The following is a 15,738-nucleotide window of genomic DNA, read 5'->3' as shown; positions in this document are numbered from 1 at the left end:
AATCCATCAGGTTAGAAGTGCTATTTTATAAACTTGTGCAACAATGTTTTCGCCTGCAATAGAAATTGATTAAAATACGTGCGATTAAAAAATTAAAGAATATGTTTGTGTTCACGAATTACACAAGACCATCAGGTATTATCCTGTTGTTCACCGACATCATAGAATAAAGGCAATAAAAAAGACCACCATCATAATGAAATATTGTTGCATTATACACTTGTATGTTAGCTTTTTGCTCATGCCATTTTTTTCACACTATCAACATTTCGTTTATACCACCCTTTTAAACAAGCTTTGGTAAGTTCAGTACGGAATGAGAATAGGGTGTATTACTGCCCGGCTATCATGATGCATCACAGTGTGTGTGTGTATGTGTGTGTGTGCATGCGTCTGTCTGTGTGTGTGTATATGTGTGTGATTTGGATTTTAACCTGGCTTTTAAAAACAAAATCAGTCGTATTGCTATGATGTCTGCAGCGTGGCAGTTTAGTCGTAAAACTAACCTTTTAATGCTCACCAGCTAGCGAGGCATCTGTTAAAACTATCTCTTAAGTCTTTTTTTTTTTGAACCCCCTACCTTGCGCAACCGAGGCGGACGCTCTAACCATTTTGGTCACCTGAGCGGTACGAATATATGTCAAAGGTGTATGATATTGAATGTCACTAATAACTGAACAAGCCTCAGATTCACGGATAGTGGCGGTTTACTAGTTTTGAACTAGCGAAACATAATGCTTATCAGTCAGGAGTTACCTATGTGAATATAACCACATGGACACGTATCGCTTAACGTCAGATTGGCATGATACATACAGGAGGGAATCAGTTTCGCACTTGAATCTGGTAAAGTGAAGTCAAACTCATGTAAGTACCTTAACAGTTTGTTTGAACATGGCTTATTTATGTTTTTGTTACTTGCGATAGCAAGACAAATAACCGTAAAGAATGTAAAATTATCCTCACATTTTCCTTAGAACTTTACAACTTTGTAGGACAAGAGAACACGAAACTTGCAGTACAAGGACGAATCAAAAAAGGAATAATAATTTAAAATGTTTAATTAAATCTGAAAGTAGCGCTAGGAATTGAATTATATGTATCTTCCTGGATAATAACTTTTAAGGAAAACTCTAAAATTTTACGATTGGTCAAACCCACAAATAATAGTTAAAACTGTACTTGCTTATTCAAAAATGATAACATTTTTGTAGTGAAAGATGGGAAAGACGTTTCCAGTTAAAATATTAAAACATCATATGATGCTTAATTGGTCTTCACTAATTCCGTCTATGGTATTGTAATTGGCGAACCTTGTTTTCCACGTGACGAATTAAATACATCTATATGTGTTCGTGTATCAGAAAACTTTTTGTCAAGAGAAGGAACACTCCTTACACGATATATCTTGTCTGTATATATATTTGTATATAGTTTGCCATTTAATATGTTGTCAATATGGCATTAGTCTGCATCGTGCCGCTTCATAGATGAGTTTATTTTTATCTTTGTCTTTAAGAGTAACAATACATGCATGATACATATTACACAAGAAATAACATGACATACAAGAGCACAGGACCAAGAAAGATCGTGTTGGTCATGGAAAAATTAATATGAATGAATTAATGAAAAGAAACTATTATGAAAGTGGCCGAGGAGCTTTAGGTATCTACCGATTCCGTTTTCAGTGTCACAAAGACAAGGAAAACGACTTAACAAAAGAAAAACAAAAGGGTCGAAAACAAAAGTACTATGAGAAAACAGTATAACAGTAATAATAGTACCTAATAACATATTCATATTGCCAAGACTCCAATAGCCATTCAGATAAATTGAATATCATAGGTATCGATAAGCGTGCCGGTAGTGTTTTTTTTTTTTTTTGTTGTAAAGTTTCATTTTGATAGAGGCAGTAGAGTTGGTATAATTTTACCTACAACATCAATATCCGATTAATGCTATTTCTCGCTTACCTGTATATATTTTCTTGTTGCGAGCCTAATACCATCGTTGTCATCTAAGGTTGGCAACTGCATGAGCTCGCGCACAGACGAATGCATATAACTCATATGTATCATGGCTAATATCAACAATATGTTAAAATTACTCAGAAGAATTTATAAAAGTAGTAGCTGAGTCAGACGTTGGAGCAAAACTGCTTTGATAAAACATTTGACCTGATTTATAATTTGGTTAATTGTTTTATTTAATACTTTTTGTTGTGCAAACCTGACCCATTTAAGTCACGCTGCCTATGTAAAGATAACCATATGGACACTTATCGCTAAATTTAAGATCAACGTCCTACATAGAATATAAAATCAGTTTCAGATTAGACTCTATATATTCAACGTCAGTGATACTTAAGTAGCTACACTTTCATGGAGTCTGTAAAAATGTTAGGGAAGAATAACATCCACGTATAAAGTTATTTTACATAAGACTCTACAACTTAGAAAAGAAAATTCTAAATTTCGAACATTAAGCAATTACAACCAGATAAACATAACAACTCGGATTATTTAAAAAAATTGAACGTTCAATTAAAGATAGACTTTCATTGGTTTTGCCATCATATTGCACGATAAAGTTCAAGTATTTTAGAAAAATGCTGATGAGTAATGTAAAAATAGGAAAAATTGTAATAGTCAAGAACAATCTCAATATAGCAAGCTTCATGCGATATTTCGATATTTTTGCATCGAAGTGTCTGCTTATTAGTGTTTTTCATTATATGACTTTAATAAGTTTACATATTTATACTTCCTAACTGCTCTTCGAAACCGAAAACTTTTCTGTAATGAAACATTTGACATCATAAATTAAATCCTATAATCATTCATATAATTATAAAGAAAAAGAGCACTATATATTTATTAACAAAAAGGAAAATTTGTATTCTGTCGGCAAATTATTTCGCTTGCAAATGCTGCCAAAATAGCTTTCCTTTGCATTGTGTTGCTTCATATATCAATTTCATTTTCATTTTGTCCATAAACAGAGCAATATATACAAGGTTACAAATCATCCAGCCAATATCATTATATTTGAGGGCAATGAATCAAAGAAGATTGTGCCGGTCCGGAAAACAAAGAATATGATTAAAATGCTGAAAATATCGGTTTAAATATATCCTGGAAAGAGTAGAACCGTTTCCGTAAGCATATGATTATTTTTTTAATGGCACAAATTCACAATGTCACGCAACACGATTACAAAATAAATCAGAATAAAACCACACGAACAAAATGTATATGACGGCATAAAAATTATAAATGAAAGCAGCAATACTGAACAAGGATGAAAGTTGCTACTCTTAAGTGTGGTAGATATTGTTATAACAAAGGACCTCCATTGACAAAGCAATTAAGTTGGGTAATATCAATAATTGATTTGAATGAAACAATTGGAAAACATCAACGCAAATGGTGTGAAAGCAGCCGAAGCCCTTTCGGAATATACCGATTCATATTTCAAGGCAACAAAGTCAGGTACGATGGTTGCACAAAAGAAACCAGAAATAAGCGGGAAAACAAATCAAATAGGGATACACAATTAAATAATATTCTGATTTACTAAACTATTCTTATTGGCATTTCACCCATAGCAATACTATTTATGCTGCGTATCTTGAACATTGATGTACCCTCTGGTAATATTATATTGTATAACCTCATTCATTTAAAACAGTAGGACTTATACGATTTTACCTACACCACCAAGATGAGTAGGAAGTTGCATTCACCTGAACTTATTTTGTTTTTGCGAACGTAATAACAGCTTCCTCTATACCTGTCCACATCGTCATATACGTCACATATTAATGTATGTAATTTATATGTGGGAGGCTTAATCTCAGTAACATTTTAAAAATGGCAATATTGCCTTGCATATCTTGAGATAGATATTAGCGCAATCACTGTACCAAACTTAATGTAGTTCACTGCCTGTTGAGAATAATCCCATAGCAGTACAGTAGATTGTTACATTCATATCATCAACCAGATGCGAAATGTGAAATACAATAACGGAATGATTGCTTTTAGTATGCAATACCAGGGTTATTTATTGTATAATAATACATTTTAGCCTTTCGTTCATGTGGTAATGAATGACACCGCAAGCTCAGGCTTTAAGCAAAATATTATCTCGGGTCCAGTATTTATTAATACTCACTGAATAGCTTATTCCTATTGGAAATTCACACGTAGGCATAATATTTAAACTGTTTATCGTAGACATTGCCGTACGCTGTGGAACTAGTGTCGCATAATTTTGCATTTATTAGAAACAACATGAATAGTATGAGTTAGCTACACCATCAAGATGAAACTGATGAGGTGTCTTGCTTGGCTGTATTCTTTGTTGCATGGCTAATAAGAGCTTCCTTTAAAGGTGTCCAGAATGTGTGCAAGTGTCCCATAGTCATGTATATAACTCATGTTCGAGGCATAATAGCAAAAGTATCTTAACATGACTTAATGGAATGTGTGGCACGAATAAGAGAGACGAAAGTAGGACTGCACTGCTTTCATGAAGTTTTTTACCATAGTCATAGTTTAGTTAATTGTCATATTAGCATCTTTAAGGTGAACCGATAATTTAATACAAAGAATGTGGGGGAGTTTTAACCTTGGACGTTGTCTCCATTCATTGAAATATATCCTTAACAGTCACACGCACCATATGCGGAGAAAACTATGAAGACATTTATCGCTGAATTTAAACTTATCAGGCTCGACATAAATTATAATGTTTCTAGTAGGCTCATGCAGATTTAAGTTCAGACATACTCAGGGACGTATCATGATAATTCATTTCAACATGAATCTTGCGACATGTCAAGCTTTCGGGAAAAATGTCAATAAAAATGTAATATTAATTTGGAATTCTCCATAATACTACACAACTTCCGAAAAGCAGAGAATTAGAATGTCCTCTTTTATGGTCATACCAAAATAAACACAATAACTAAACATTGTATACATGTGTGGAATTTAAACAAAAAAAAAATAAACAAGATATTTTGAGCTTTTCCCTCGATATTGGAAAATATAATTTGACAGGTTTCGGAAAATGTATCAAGTGTTTACGAATATTGTAACAGTAAAATGATAGTAAAAATTAATGTTGCCTTGGAAATATGTTAATATCTGGCGTGTTTCGATAATACTACTTATATGTTATTTTTATGTGACATCATTATGTTTCCGTATCGGTATATCCAAACTGTTCGTTAAAAAGAATAACTATTTTGTAACAAAACATGTGAAATATGCTCGTTTTTAATAAAAATAAAACAATACTAAATAGTGATTATTTTTATATGTTAATTCCATGTTTAATGCAATGATGATTTAGTTATAAAATAAATATTTATCCTGCATTTGCATATTGCATGCGCTTGAAACGTTTGTCATTTGCGTCAAGATGTTTCAAAGAATTAATATGTATATCCCCTTTGTCTTTCATCAGATAGTAAATACAAGTTATATCTCATACCACACAAAGGATGTGCATCTTCACTAGATCAAATAAAGATCGTATATATCATGTCAATAACACAAATTGAAAAACGATACCAGCCGAAGAGCTTTCTAAACCAATTAATTCCGTTTTCAACTGTACAAAGTTCCGAAAAATGATTACACAAATGACACTAAAAAATGCACAAACAGAAAAGTAATATGACGACACAAGGAAACATTAGATACAAATAGCAATATTAAACGAGATGGGAACATGCTACTCTTAAGTACTCGCGTGACGTAAATGATTAGAAGAAAGGACCCCGATTAACGGCATTTGTTGGTCATCACGAAACCTTGGTGCTATATCCAATCATCCAATTACAATATTTGTACCGGATTTAAACGTTGAAGTTGCCGATTCCTTACAATGTGGATAAGATATGTTCTAAAGCATCATTACATAATCGGCTTCTTTCATATATATATATATATATATATATATATATATATATATATATATATATATATATATATTCAAAGAATCTTTGAATTACATTTGTATAAAGATGGTTTGTTTGAAATATTTTATTTCAGGAATGTAATAGATAAGACTTTGAATTTGAAAAAAGGGAACTACTTTCTGAAATATGTGACAATTGATACTTACGTGAGGAATAACACTATTTCCTTGTATTGAAGTTGCTAGATACCAGTCCAAGCTTTTTAACACACTTATAGTAGTTTACTGTCGAATGCCCATATCAGCAGAGTACTGCGTTTCATTCATAGAATGAATAATATGTAAAATGATAAATACAATATTCAAACATATATTGCTGTATTGTTACAATAGCATAACATAATGTTTCATTAGCTTCTTGTTGGTACATGATACAGAGATTATTGATTGAATATTATCAAATGTTGGGAGCTCATTCGTTTTGGTATAGAATGATGTCGAATGCTAGGGCATTTATACATGGCAGCAACATCATATTTTGTTAACTTCCAAAGTCCTTTAAAAATAATATATGTTTGTGTTTCTTTAGCTAGATAACAGTCTGAGCACTTTAACAGTCATTGCTTAATTCACTGCCTAATGAGAATATCCCCACACAGTTCAGTGGTGTGTTTCATTCATAGACTATATAAAATAATCATAATTATTCAAGTGTTATTGTATTATTCATGTAAGATAACAGTTGCTTTTAGGTATATAATGAAACGGTCATTCATTGATTATTTACAAATAGTGGTTCCTCGTTCATGTGGCATGGAGCCATGTTGCCTCAGTTCTAATATTTCCCAATACTCAGTAAATAACCTATTCTAATTGACAACTAATCCAAAGTCATGCTATTTCAAATGTGCATCATAAGCATTTTATAAATTTTCATTTCTACTAGCAGGGGGCAATATACTGATGACGATCGATGACGTATGATTGCATGCATTAAACATTTGTCATATCCAATTGTCGAATTAAAAATTTAATCCAGGATCTAATATTTTGCTGAACGTGTGTTGTAAAAGAAATTTAGAATTAAATTTATAAAACGATATATATATATATATATATATATATATATTATAAAATAAACAACACCAACACATAGAATGTGTGACCGGTTTCGCTTTAATGCTTCATCAGACTGAATTCAAACTGAATTCAATATCATTGCTTATGTCATTAAATATGTTGTTTCTAAGTGATCAATGAAATAAACAATATGACATAAACAAGATGACGTCATAGCTTACATTTTTAACGTAATTAGCTGATACTTTAAGGAATAATTTACATGGAGATGTGCATATACAACAAAGATTAATGATATCTTAATACATAAAAATATATAAAACTGGATCTTAATGATACATACATTTCTACTGATAACTATATATAAAATTTATTAATAAATAGAGATAAACAGTTTTAGTTATATTTGTATTACGTATAATGCACACTATTTAGAGGTATAGAATATATATATATATATATATAAAAGATAAAATTAAAAAAATCAATTATTAAAATAAAAAAATATTAAGATAAATATATATATATATATATATATACTAATATAATCTTTACAACTGTTAAAGAAGTTATCAGAACTCAATTTATATAATAACAAATATGGTGTGCATAACGCTTACTATCAACTATTTTATAAATAATTAATCATATTATATCGAAAATTTATCCACAAATTCATTTTTCAATTGTAAAGAATTAGTAAACTTATTTTTATGTTATTAGATTATACTTTTACCAATTAAGATTTTCTGCGAAGTAAAATAATATGAAATATTCATATCTAATTGTAAACAGGGGACATAATTCAAAACAAAAGTTACTAAATGTCATAGTATTTTTGAATTTAGACCTTTTGGATATACCGTATTAAGACGGTGAATCCAATAGGTTTCCTTTAGTAGACGTTCCATTTCAGAATCATCTTTAACAATAGGTTGGAAGGAGAAATCTTGCCATGTATGGGAATTTTTGTTAAAATGTGCGGCAACATGAGATGAAAATGATTGATCGATATAATTTTTTACATCTGATCTATGTTGGTTCATACGTTTAGATATTTGTTGACTGGTTTGTCCAACATATTGGATGCCACATTTTTTGCATGTTATCAAATAAATAACATTTGATGTTGCACAATTAATATCACATATTAAAAGTATCTTTCGTATCATTGCTATTGAAAGAAGTATTTTCATTAATAAATGAACAGTGTGAACATCTAGGTCTATTACATTTAGTTGATGATCCTATTTTATATGATGGTTTTTCTAATTTGGAATTAGTTAGGAAATCTTTAAGATTTTCTGTTCTTTTATAAGCAAGTGTGGGTTTGCTTTCTTGTAGCGATTTAACACTTGCTTTACATGATAAGTTTAATAAATCCCAATACTTATTGATAATCTTACCTATATTAGGCAAACTTGGATTATATTCAATAACAAAAGGAATGATATCTTCATTTCTACTTTTGATTTTATATTGTAAAGATTCAAGCAGGTGCCATAGGACTACCCATTGCTGTTCCCATTTTTTGGAGATAGTTTGTATTGCCAAATTGAAAAAAGTTATTTTCGAGCACAAGTTTTATCAAATCACAAATATGTTCTTTTGATAGTTTATATGTATATTCGTTATCTTCAAGATAATATTTACACGCTTCGATACCATCATTGTGTGGTATATTCGTATAGAGTGAAACCACATCAAGTGTAACAAGGAATGAATTTTCAGTTAGTTTCGGTAAAGATTTCAACTTGGTAATGAAATCAAAAGTATCTTTGACGTATGAAGTTAGTGATTTCTTTAGTGGTTGTAAAATGTGATCAATATATTGCGATATATTATTTGTAACTGAGTTGTATGTAGAAATAATGGGTCTACCTGGATATCCTAAAGGTAGTGACTTATCAACCGTTTTATGTATTTTTGGTAAAATATAAAACTGAGGTGTGCGTATTTTATTTGGGAAGATATCTAGTACATCATATATGGAACAATTGTGTTCAGAGATTTGATTAATACATTGGCTTATTTTTTCTTTCGTTTCTTCAGAAGGATTATAGGAACGTTTTGTGTAATATTCTTCATCATTTAATTGTCTTTCTACTTCTTTAATATAATCCTCATTATTCATTATTACTATGGTGCTAGACTTATCAGCTTTTTTAATAATATAAAAAATTATATCGATCAATCATTTTCATCTCATGTTGCCGCACATTTTAACAAAAATTGACAGAGCTAGGTCAGCATTTGTTAATAGAAATTACCCTATTGACATCATTAATACTGCTTTCCAAAAAGTATCTTCTCTTACACAGCTTGAATCTTTACAATATAAAATCAAAAGTAGAAATGAAGATATCATTCCAGTTGTTATTGAATATAATCCAAGTTTGCCTAATATAGGTAAGATTATCAATAAATATTGGGATTTATTAAACTTATCATGTAAAGCAAGTGTTAAATCGCTACACGAAAGCAAACCCACACTTGCTTATAAAAGAATAAAAAAATCTTAAAGATTTCCTAACTAATTCCAAATTAGAAAAAACCATCATATAAAATAGGATCATCAACTAAATGTAATAGACCTAGATGTTCACACTGTTCATTTATTAATGAAAATACTTCTTTCAATAGCAATAATACGAAAGATACTTTTAATATGCGTTGTGATATTAATTGTGCAACATCAAATGTTATTTATTTGATAACATGCAAAAAATGTGGCATCCAATATGTTGGACAAACCAGTCAACACATATCTAAACGTATGAACCAACATAGATCAGATATACAAAATTATATCGATCAATCATTTTCATCTCATGTTGCCGCACATTTTAACAAAAATTCCCATACATGGCAAGATTTCTCCTTCCAACCTATTGTTAAAGCTGATTCTGAAATGGAACGTCTACTAAAGGAAACCTATTGGATTCACCGTCTTAATACGGTATATCCAAAAAGGTCTAAATTCAAAAATACTATATGACATTTAGTAATTTTTTTTTAATTATGTCCCCTGTTTACAATTAGATATGAATATTTCATATTATTTTACTTTGCAGAAAATCTTAATTGGTAAAAGTATAATCTAATAACATAAAAATAAGTTTATTAATTCTTTAAAATTGAAAAATTGATCTATAAATAAATTTTCGATTTAATATGATTAATTATTTATAAAATAGTTGATAGTAAGCGTTATGCACACCATATTTGTTATTATATAAATTGAGTTCTGATAACTTCTTTAACAGTTGTAAAGATTATATTAGTATATATATATTCTATATATTTATCTTAATAATTTATTTTTTTATTTTATTATTGAATTTTTTTAATTTTATCTTTTCTATATATATATTTTTTCTATACCTCTAAATACTGTGCATTATACCTAATACAAATATAACTAAAACTGTTTATCTCTATTTATTAATAAATTATATATATATATATATATACCATAAAAATAAACTATATTGTCCTGCAGGAAAAAGAATAGGCAATATGATAGTTTTAAATAAAAATAATTCAAGGCAGAGAAATTTAACTTTAGCAAAGTTTCCTTCGTAAAAGCCGTGTTATCTATACTAGGACTCGAAGAATTTCCGTTTCGGTTATTAAGGTTCCCGACTGCGACTAGATTACGGTGAAGACACTAATAGCAACACCGGGAACAAGTCATGCAACGAGATGTATCAATATTTCACTAAAAGGAAACAACGCGTGCCTTGTTTCCTTTTGATGAAACAAATTAGGAACGAGTAGTATGTCAAAGATCCGATGTATTTTATATATATATATATATATATATAAGCATACCTAACTTTTGAAGTGCAGTTTGAATCAACTGCAAGCAACTTTATATTGTCTGAATGAATTGTCTGTATGAACTCTGAACACCCCTTTCCAGACATATTGACAGACATATTGGGTGTTACGTGTTTAGCCTCGAATAAACAGTAACACGAGAAAGAGTGAAAACAAGAAGCTTTGAAAAATATAACAAATAATTTATTCCCCTGGAAAAATACTGTAAAATCAAAAAAATAATACAAGAATAATCAACGAATACAATTTTTGGAGTCCTAATATTGAAATGTTCTAATGATTCCAAGTTCGAGTCTCGACAAAGAATCCAAGATAGAAGGTGATGCAGTATGCTGTAGTTGTAGCCTTTACTGTCACTGTAGCTGTAGCCTGTAGGGTGTTCACGTCTACAGTTCCTTGTACAAACACAACAACTTATTCCCCGGTTTCGGAAATCCAATTGCATTTTCAAGTAATGTCCCTGTTCAAGAAGTCTGTATGCATACAACATTATTTCCAAAGGAACATTATTTCCAAAGGAACGAATTAAACCTCCAGAGTAAAAATAATCTGAAGAAAAATTAACATATCGCTCAAAAACTTCAATACTAGTCATAACAGAAGAAAAACAAGTGACATCAAGTGGTTAAAAGTTCTCATATATATATATATATATATATATATATATATATATATACACACACACACAAATCACTATTTATACTAAGTTTCTCGCATTTTCGGAAATGCCTGACTTTGAAAAAGAGGATGACGTATCATGTTTACATGAAAACGTCACATAGCTCTGGTATGTTCTTTATAAGAACCAATCATTTTACTCCTAGAATAAAGTTGTTTACTTGACACTCAGTCAAGGTCAGAAATTAAGTTAAAAATAGAATCAAGCGTTTCTATTAGTAAGTATCTAAGGAAAAACTAAGGTCAAACTGAATTGTCTGGAAAATATCAAATTCACAGTAAACGAAATTACATTACATTGAAAGGTAAAGAAAATAAAATGATTACAAACCCAGGACATAATCAATTCAAATAATTTTTTTTTATTTATAAATGAAATCAAATATATGTAACACGATAAAGAAAGAGACAGAGAGAGAGAGAGAGAGAGAGAGAGAGAGAGAGAGAAAAGTATGAGAAATTGAAAGAGCCTTTAAATATAGCCCATCACTACGTTTAATGTTCGCTTAGTCTACCTCCTTACCAACTAACTCCGTGATAGAGAAATACTGAAAGGGGGGGGGGAGGGGCGTTCTCATATTATAACACTAAATAAAGCTTTCAGACCTTTAATGATATGTGTTATAAAACAGGAAGCAAAATAAAAACAATCGAATCGTTACATACATGATTGTATGTGTATTTATCAGAAAAGGAAATGCACCGTATGGTCTTGACAGGTTATAAGGATATTGTACCATTGGTGCTGCGAACACTGTATTAAAATCCAGTGAAAGGATTACACATAACCGTTATGTAATCTCAGATTATTTTACGTTCCTTAGTGCAAGTTAGGTTTTATGTTCCCTTCTAACTCCATAGACTTCCCTCTACGGCTATCAAATTTACCCCTGTAAATTGGACAGATTCCTGACAAAGCATTATGTGTTGTGAAGTTACTCGTTATGTAGAGTCTATACGTACCCTGGCAATCTCACTGCATGCTCTTTGTTCTTGTAACGACCGCGCCAGTGGCATCAGTGGTTAGAGCGTCAAACTCTGATGAAAGAGATCGATGGTTCGAAGCCCTGGTCGAGTCATACCAAAAGACTTGATCAAATGGTCCGTGCAGCTTCCTCCCTTGGCGCTCAGCATAAAGAGGTACGTTTTAGCACTAGTAATTTAATGTGATGTTAATGTGACTGTGGGACACGATGCAACATGTTTGAGACATGATGCGTCAGTTCTGGACATCATTATAAACTGTCACAGTGCTAACATCACAGCGACATCACTCAAATTCTTCAAACAACGTTAACAATTGAAATCACACACACGCACACACATGCATATACATATACACACACTCATGGTCCTGCATCCTAGGGTGACCGAAAATTTAACATAAGAAAGATTTCAATAAATCAGGATATGGCAACGTTGTACGCGGAATGGAACCCGAACACATTTTAGTTCGGACAATATATAACGTATATACAAAGCCGTTACACGTGAAAACAAATGCATGCAACAAACACATTCTCCAATATTATCACAGGTGTAAAGTTTAATATTTTGTAGACGATGCCGTGGTCTCTATCATATGTTAACAGGTTTGTACCTTTTATCACCACATGGGCCAGTTTGACTAGGATGGTCTTGATTAGTGATTGGCGTTAGCTTCGCCCTGACAAGCATGTCGTTGAGGTTTTTAATCTCCGGCAGCCTACTACAGGTCTGTCAGGGAGGATTAATTTTAGTGCATCTGACGATTCCACAATGGGCCAGTGTTTCTCAATCATTTTACCTAGTTTAGGGTTGCCTGGACTGTAGGCCTGGATTAATGGTATCCTTCTGCCCTTTTTGTCTCTCCATATTCTAGTAGGTCATCACGGTTTGTGTGCTTAGCCGTTGGGTTGAGTCCGTAAACATGTCTTTGTCGTGGCCTCTGTAAATTAAACGTTTATATAGCTTTACAGACCTTTTTGGGAATGTTATATCGTCGGAGCGAATTCTGCGTATCCGCAGTGCCTAGCTATATGGGATGTTCCTAATGCAGTGTTTGGGATGACATATGGATGGGAGGAGTTGCTGATGTTTGTCGGTTGGTTACGAGTAGACGTTTTGATGGAATTTGTTTTCTACCAGACTAGTTGTTGTGTCCAAGAAGACGTTGTTTGAGAGCGGAACATCTGCCTTGAATTTTATTGAGGGAGAGAAGTTGATTGGCTTGGATATGAAATCATCCAGACTTTCTATTCATTGTTGCCACTTCATTTCTATGTCATGGCTGAAACGAACGCACTGGTATGGTGTAAGTTCAACCGATGCTAAAAGTTGACCCTCCACTATTCCCAGAAAGATATTAGTATATATATTGTTATGTATATTTGATTTAATTTATATTTGATTTAATTTAATTGTTTGTTTGTTAGTTTTAATTTTTTAAATTCCATTACATGCTATTGCAATGCAACTTTATTCACTGGATTTTTAATTTTACAAGACATACAGTATACCTGGCTATTTTCGTTAAAACCTAATAATGTAAATATTGGATATAATGCTGACCTAGTTGCTTCGATTCAGAATAATTAAGAGTTGAAGTAAACAACATTTGTTATTCTTTCTCAAAGAAAGATTCATAAAGTGACTGTATGTTTGTGATTAGAATTTTTAACGTAGCTTTAACATTATTTTGTCATATCGCTAAGATGTCTGCATTGTGTCAGTTTATGGCGATGTCTAGCATGGGGGCATCATGCCGCACACATGTAGCGTGATGTTCAATCAGTTAACATTAACCCTCACACCATGCCGACAAGTCGTAACACCAACGTCTAAAAGATGAGCGCCTAGCGAGGTAACATTTAGTACCATTGTTGTAAGTCTTTCGCATGGCTCAGACGGTGGTGGAACCCACTACCTCCAGCATCCGAGCATCCGAGGACGACGATGTAACCACTAGGCCAACAGAGCGGTCTCATAAAGCAAAATTTATGTCATATTTGGAACACGTGTCAAGTGACATGTAACAATCGTTTTTTTCCAGAGGACTAACCCACACCCGGACATCTGATTTGCACAGTAGCTATATGTATTGTTGATGTATTAAGAAATAAGGGTAATTCTTGCCATAGCACTTAAGAAGTCAAAGTGTTTATGTTGGGACCATTTTTGTTGGGGGGGGGGGGGTAATTATTTTGCTTTCTTTGAATCATTTGGATTCTAAGAGATTATGTTTCACTAGATATACTTGTGCTTTAAATTAATTGATTGAAAACGATAGTTTGGAATATTATTTTCTGTGAATCAGCAAAGAACTGTTGTCACACCAGTACAACCATGACCACAGCGCACATAATCGCCTTACATTTTGGATTCCATCAAGATGAAAACTCAATTTCGTTAGGACGATTTATTCTTAAAACTTCTATTTATTAATTCTTGGATTATTCTTGGGTTATTTTTTAATTTGGTTTATAGAACAGTAACTTCCTTTGGTCATGTATGCCTTGCTTTTCTCGATAAATAAAGTATTTGCAAAATTTTACAAAGCTTGTTGTCTTCACTCCTTTTTTGTCACTGTTTCAAAGAGAACAAAACGTAACCATATATATGTAGATAGATAGCTATATAGATAGATAGATAGATAGATAGATCGATAGATAGCTATATATATATATATATATATATAGAGAGAGAGAGAGAGAGAGAGAGAGAGAGAGAGAGAGATAGGTAGATAGGTAGATAGATAGATAGATATATAGAGCGAGAGAGATAGAAGAAGAAAGATATTGATATAGATATGTGTGTAGATGTGCACAAACGTTATTAAGGATTATTATATATGAGATACTTGATAAACCTTTTTTACGTTATACATTGTAATGGCCCGGATGAAAGCCGAAAATAATCGTTTGCTGCATTTGATGATATTTTTATATTTTTGTTTTTTTTCAAGATAACCAATGGCGTTTCCCGTACCGGTTAGTTGTAAGTATGATGTTTTTTTTTTTTTTTTGTTTAAATTTGATAGGCAAATGTAAGCATTTGATGAGTAGCGACACAAAGAAACAAAAGACATAAATCCATACATTCATCCATACATACATATGTACATACAAACATACATACATACATACATACACACTCACACACACATACAATACATGCATACATACATACATACATACATACATGTATAAATACATATATACGCCC

At 31.8% G+C, this 15,738-nt stretch overlaps 1 protein-coding gene across 2 annotated transcripts in view; it reads left to right on the top strand.

Annotated features, from left to right (window-relative positions):
- The first annotated feature begins 794 nt into the window (after positions 1-794).
- LOC149794500 (uncharacterized) overlaps positions 795-15,738 on the top strand; it is a 30,469-nt gene continuing 15,525 nt past the window's right edge. Inside the window, exons 1-2 of one of the 2 annotated variants that reach the window (XM_089966589.1) lie at positions 795-867; positions 15,479-15,510. In XM_089966589.1, the coding sequence (XP_089822715.1) occupies positions 15,486-15,510 (25 nt within the window). In that variant the 5' untranslated portion in view covers positions 795-867; positions 15,479-15,485. Of the gene's footprint in view, positions 868-15,478; positions 15,511-15,738 lie in introns of those variants that run through there. The other variant, XM_089966590.1, reaches the window with a different exon arrangement.

Source organism: Sinohyriopsis cumingii, chromosome 8 (genome assembly GCF_028554795.1).
Source record: "Sinohyriopsis cumingii isolate HCF-2022 chromosome 8, ASM2855479v2, whole genome shotgun sequence".
In the NCBI taxonomy this organism is placed as follows: Eukaryota; Metazoa; Mollusca; class Bivalvia; order Unionida; family Unionidae; genus Sinohyriopsis; species Sinohyriopsis cumingii.
Note: the sequence above shows the minus strand (reverse complement) of the source record. Positions and strands in the feature narration are given on the sequence as shown.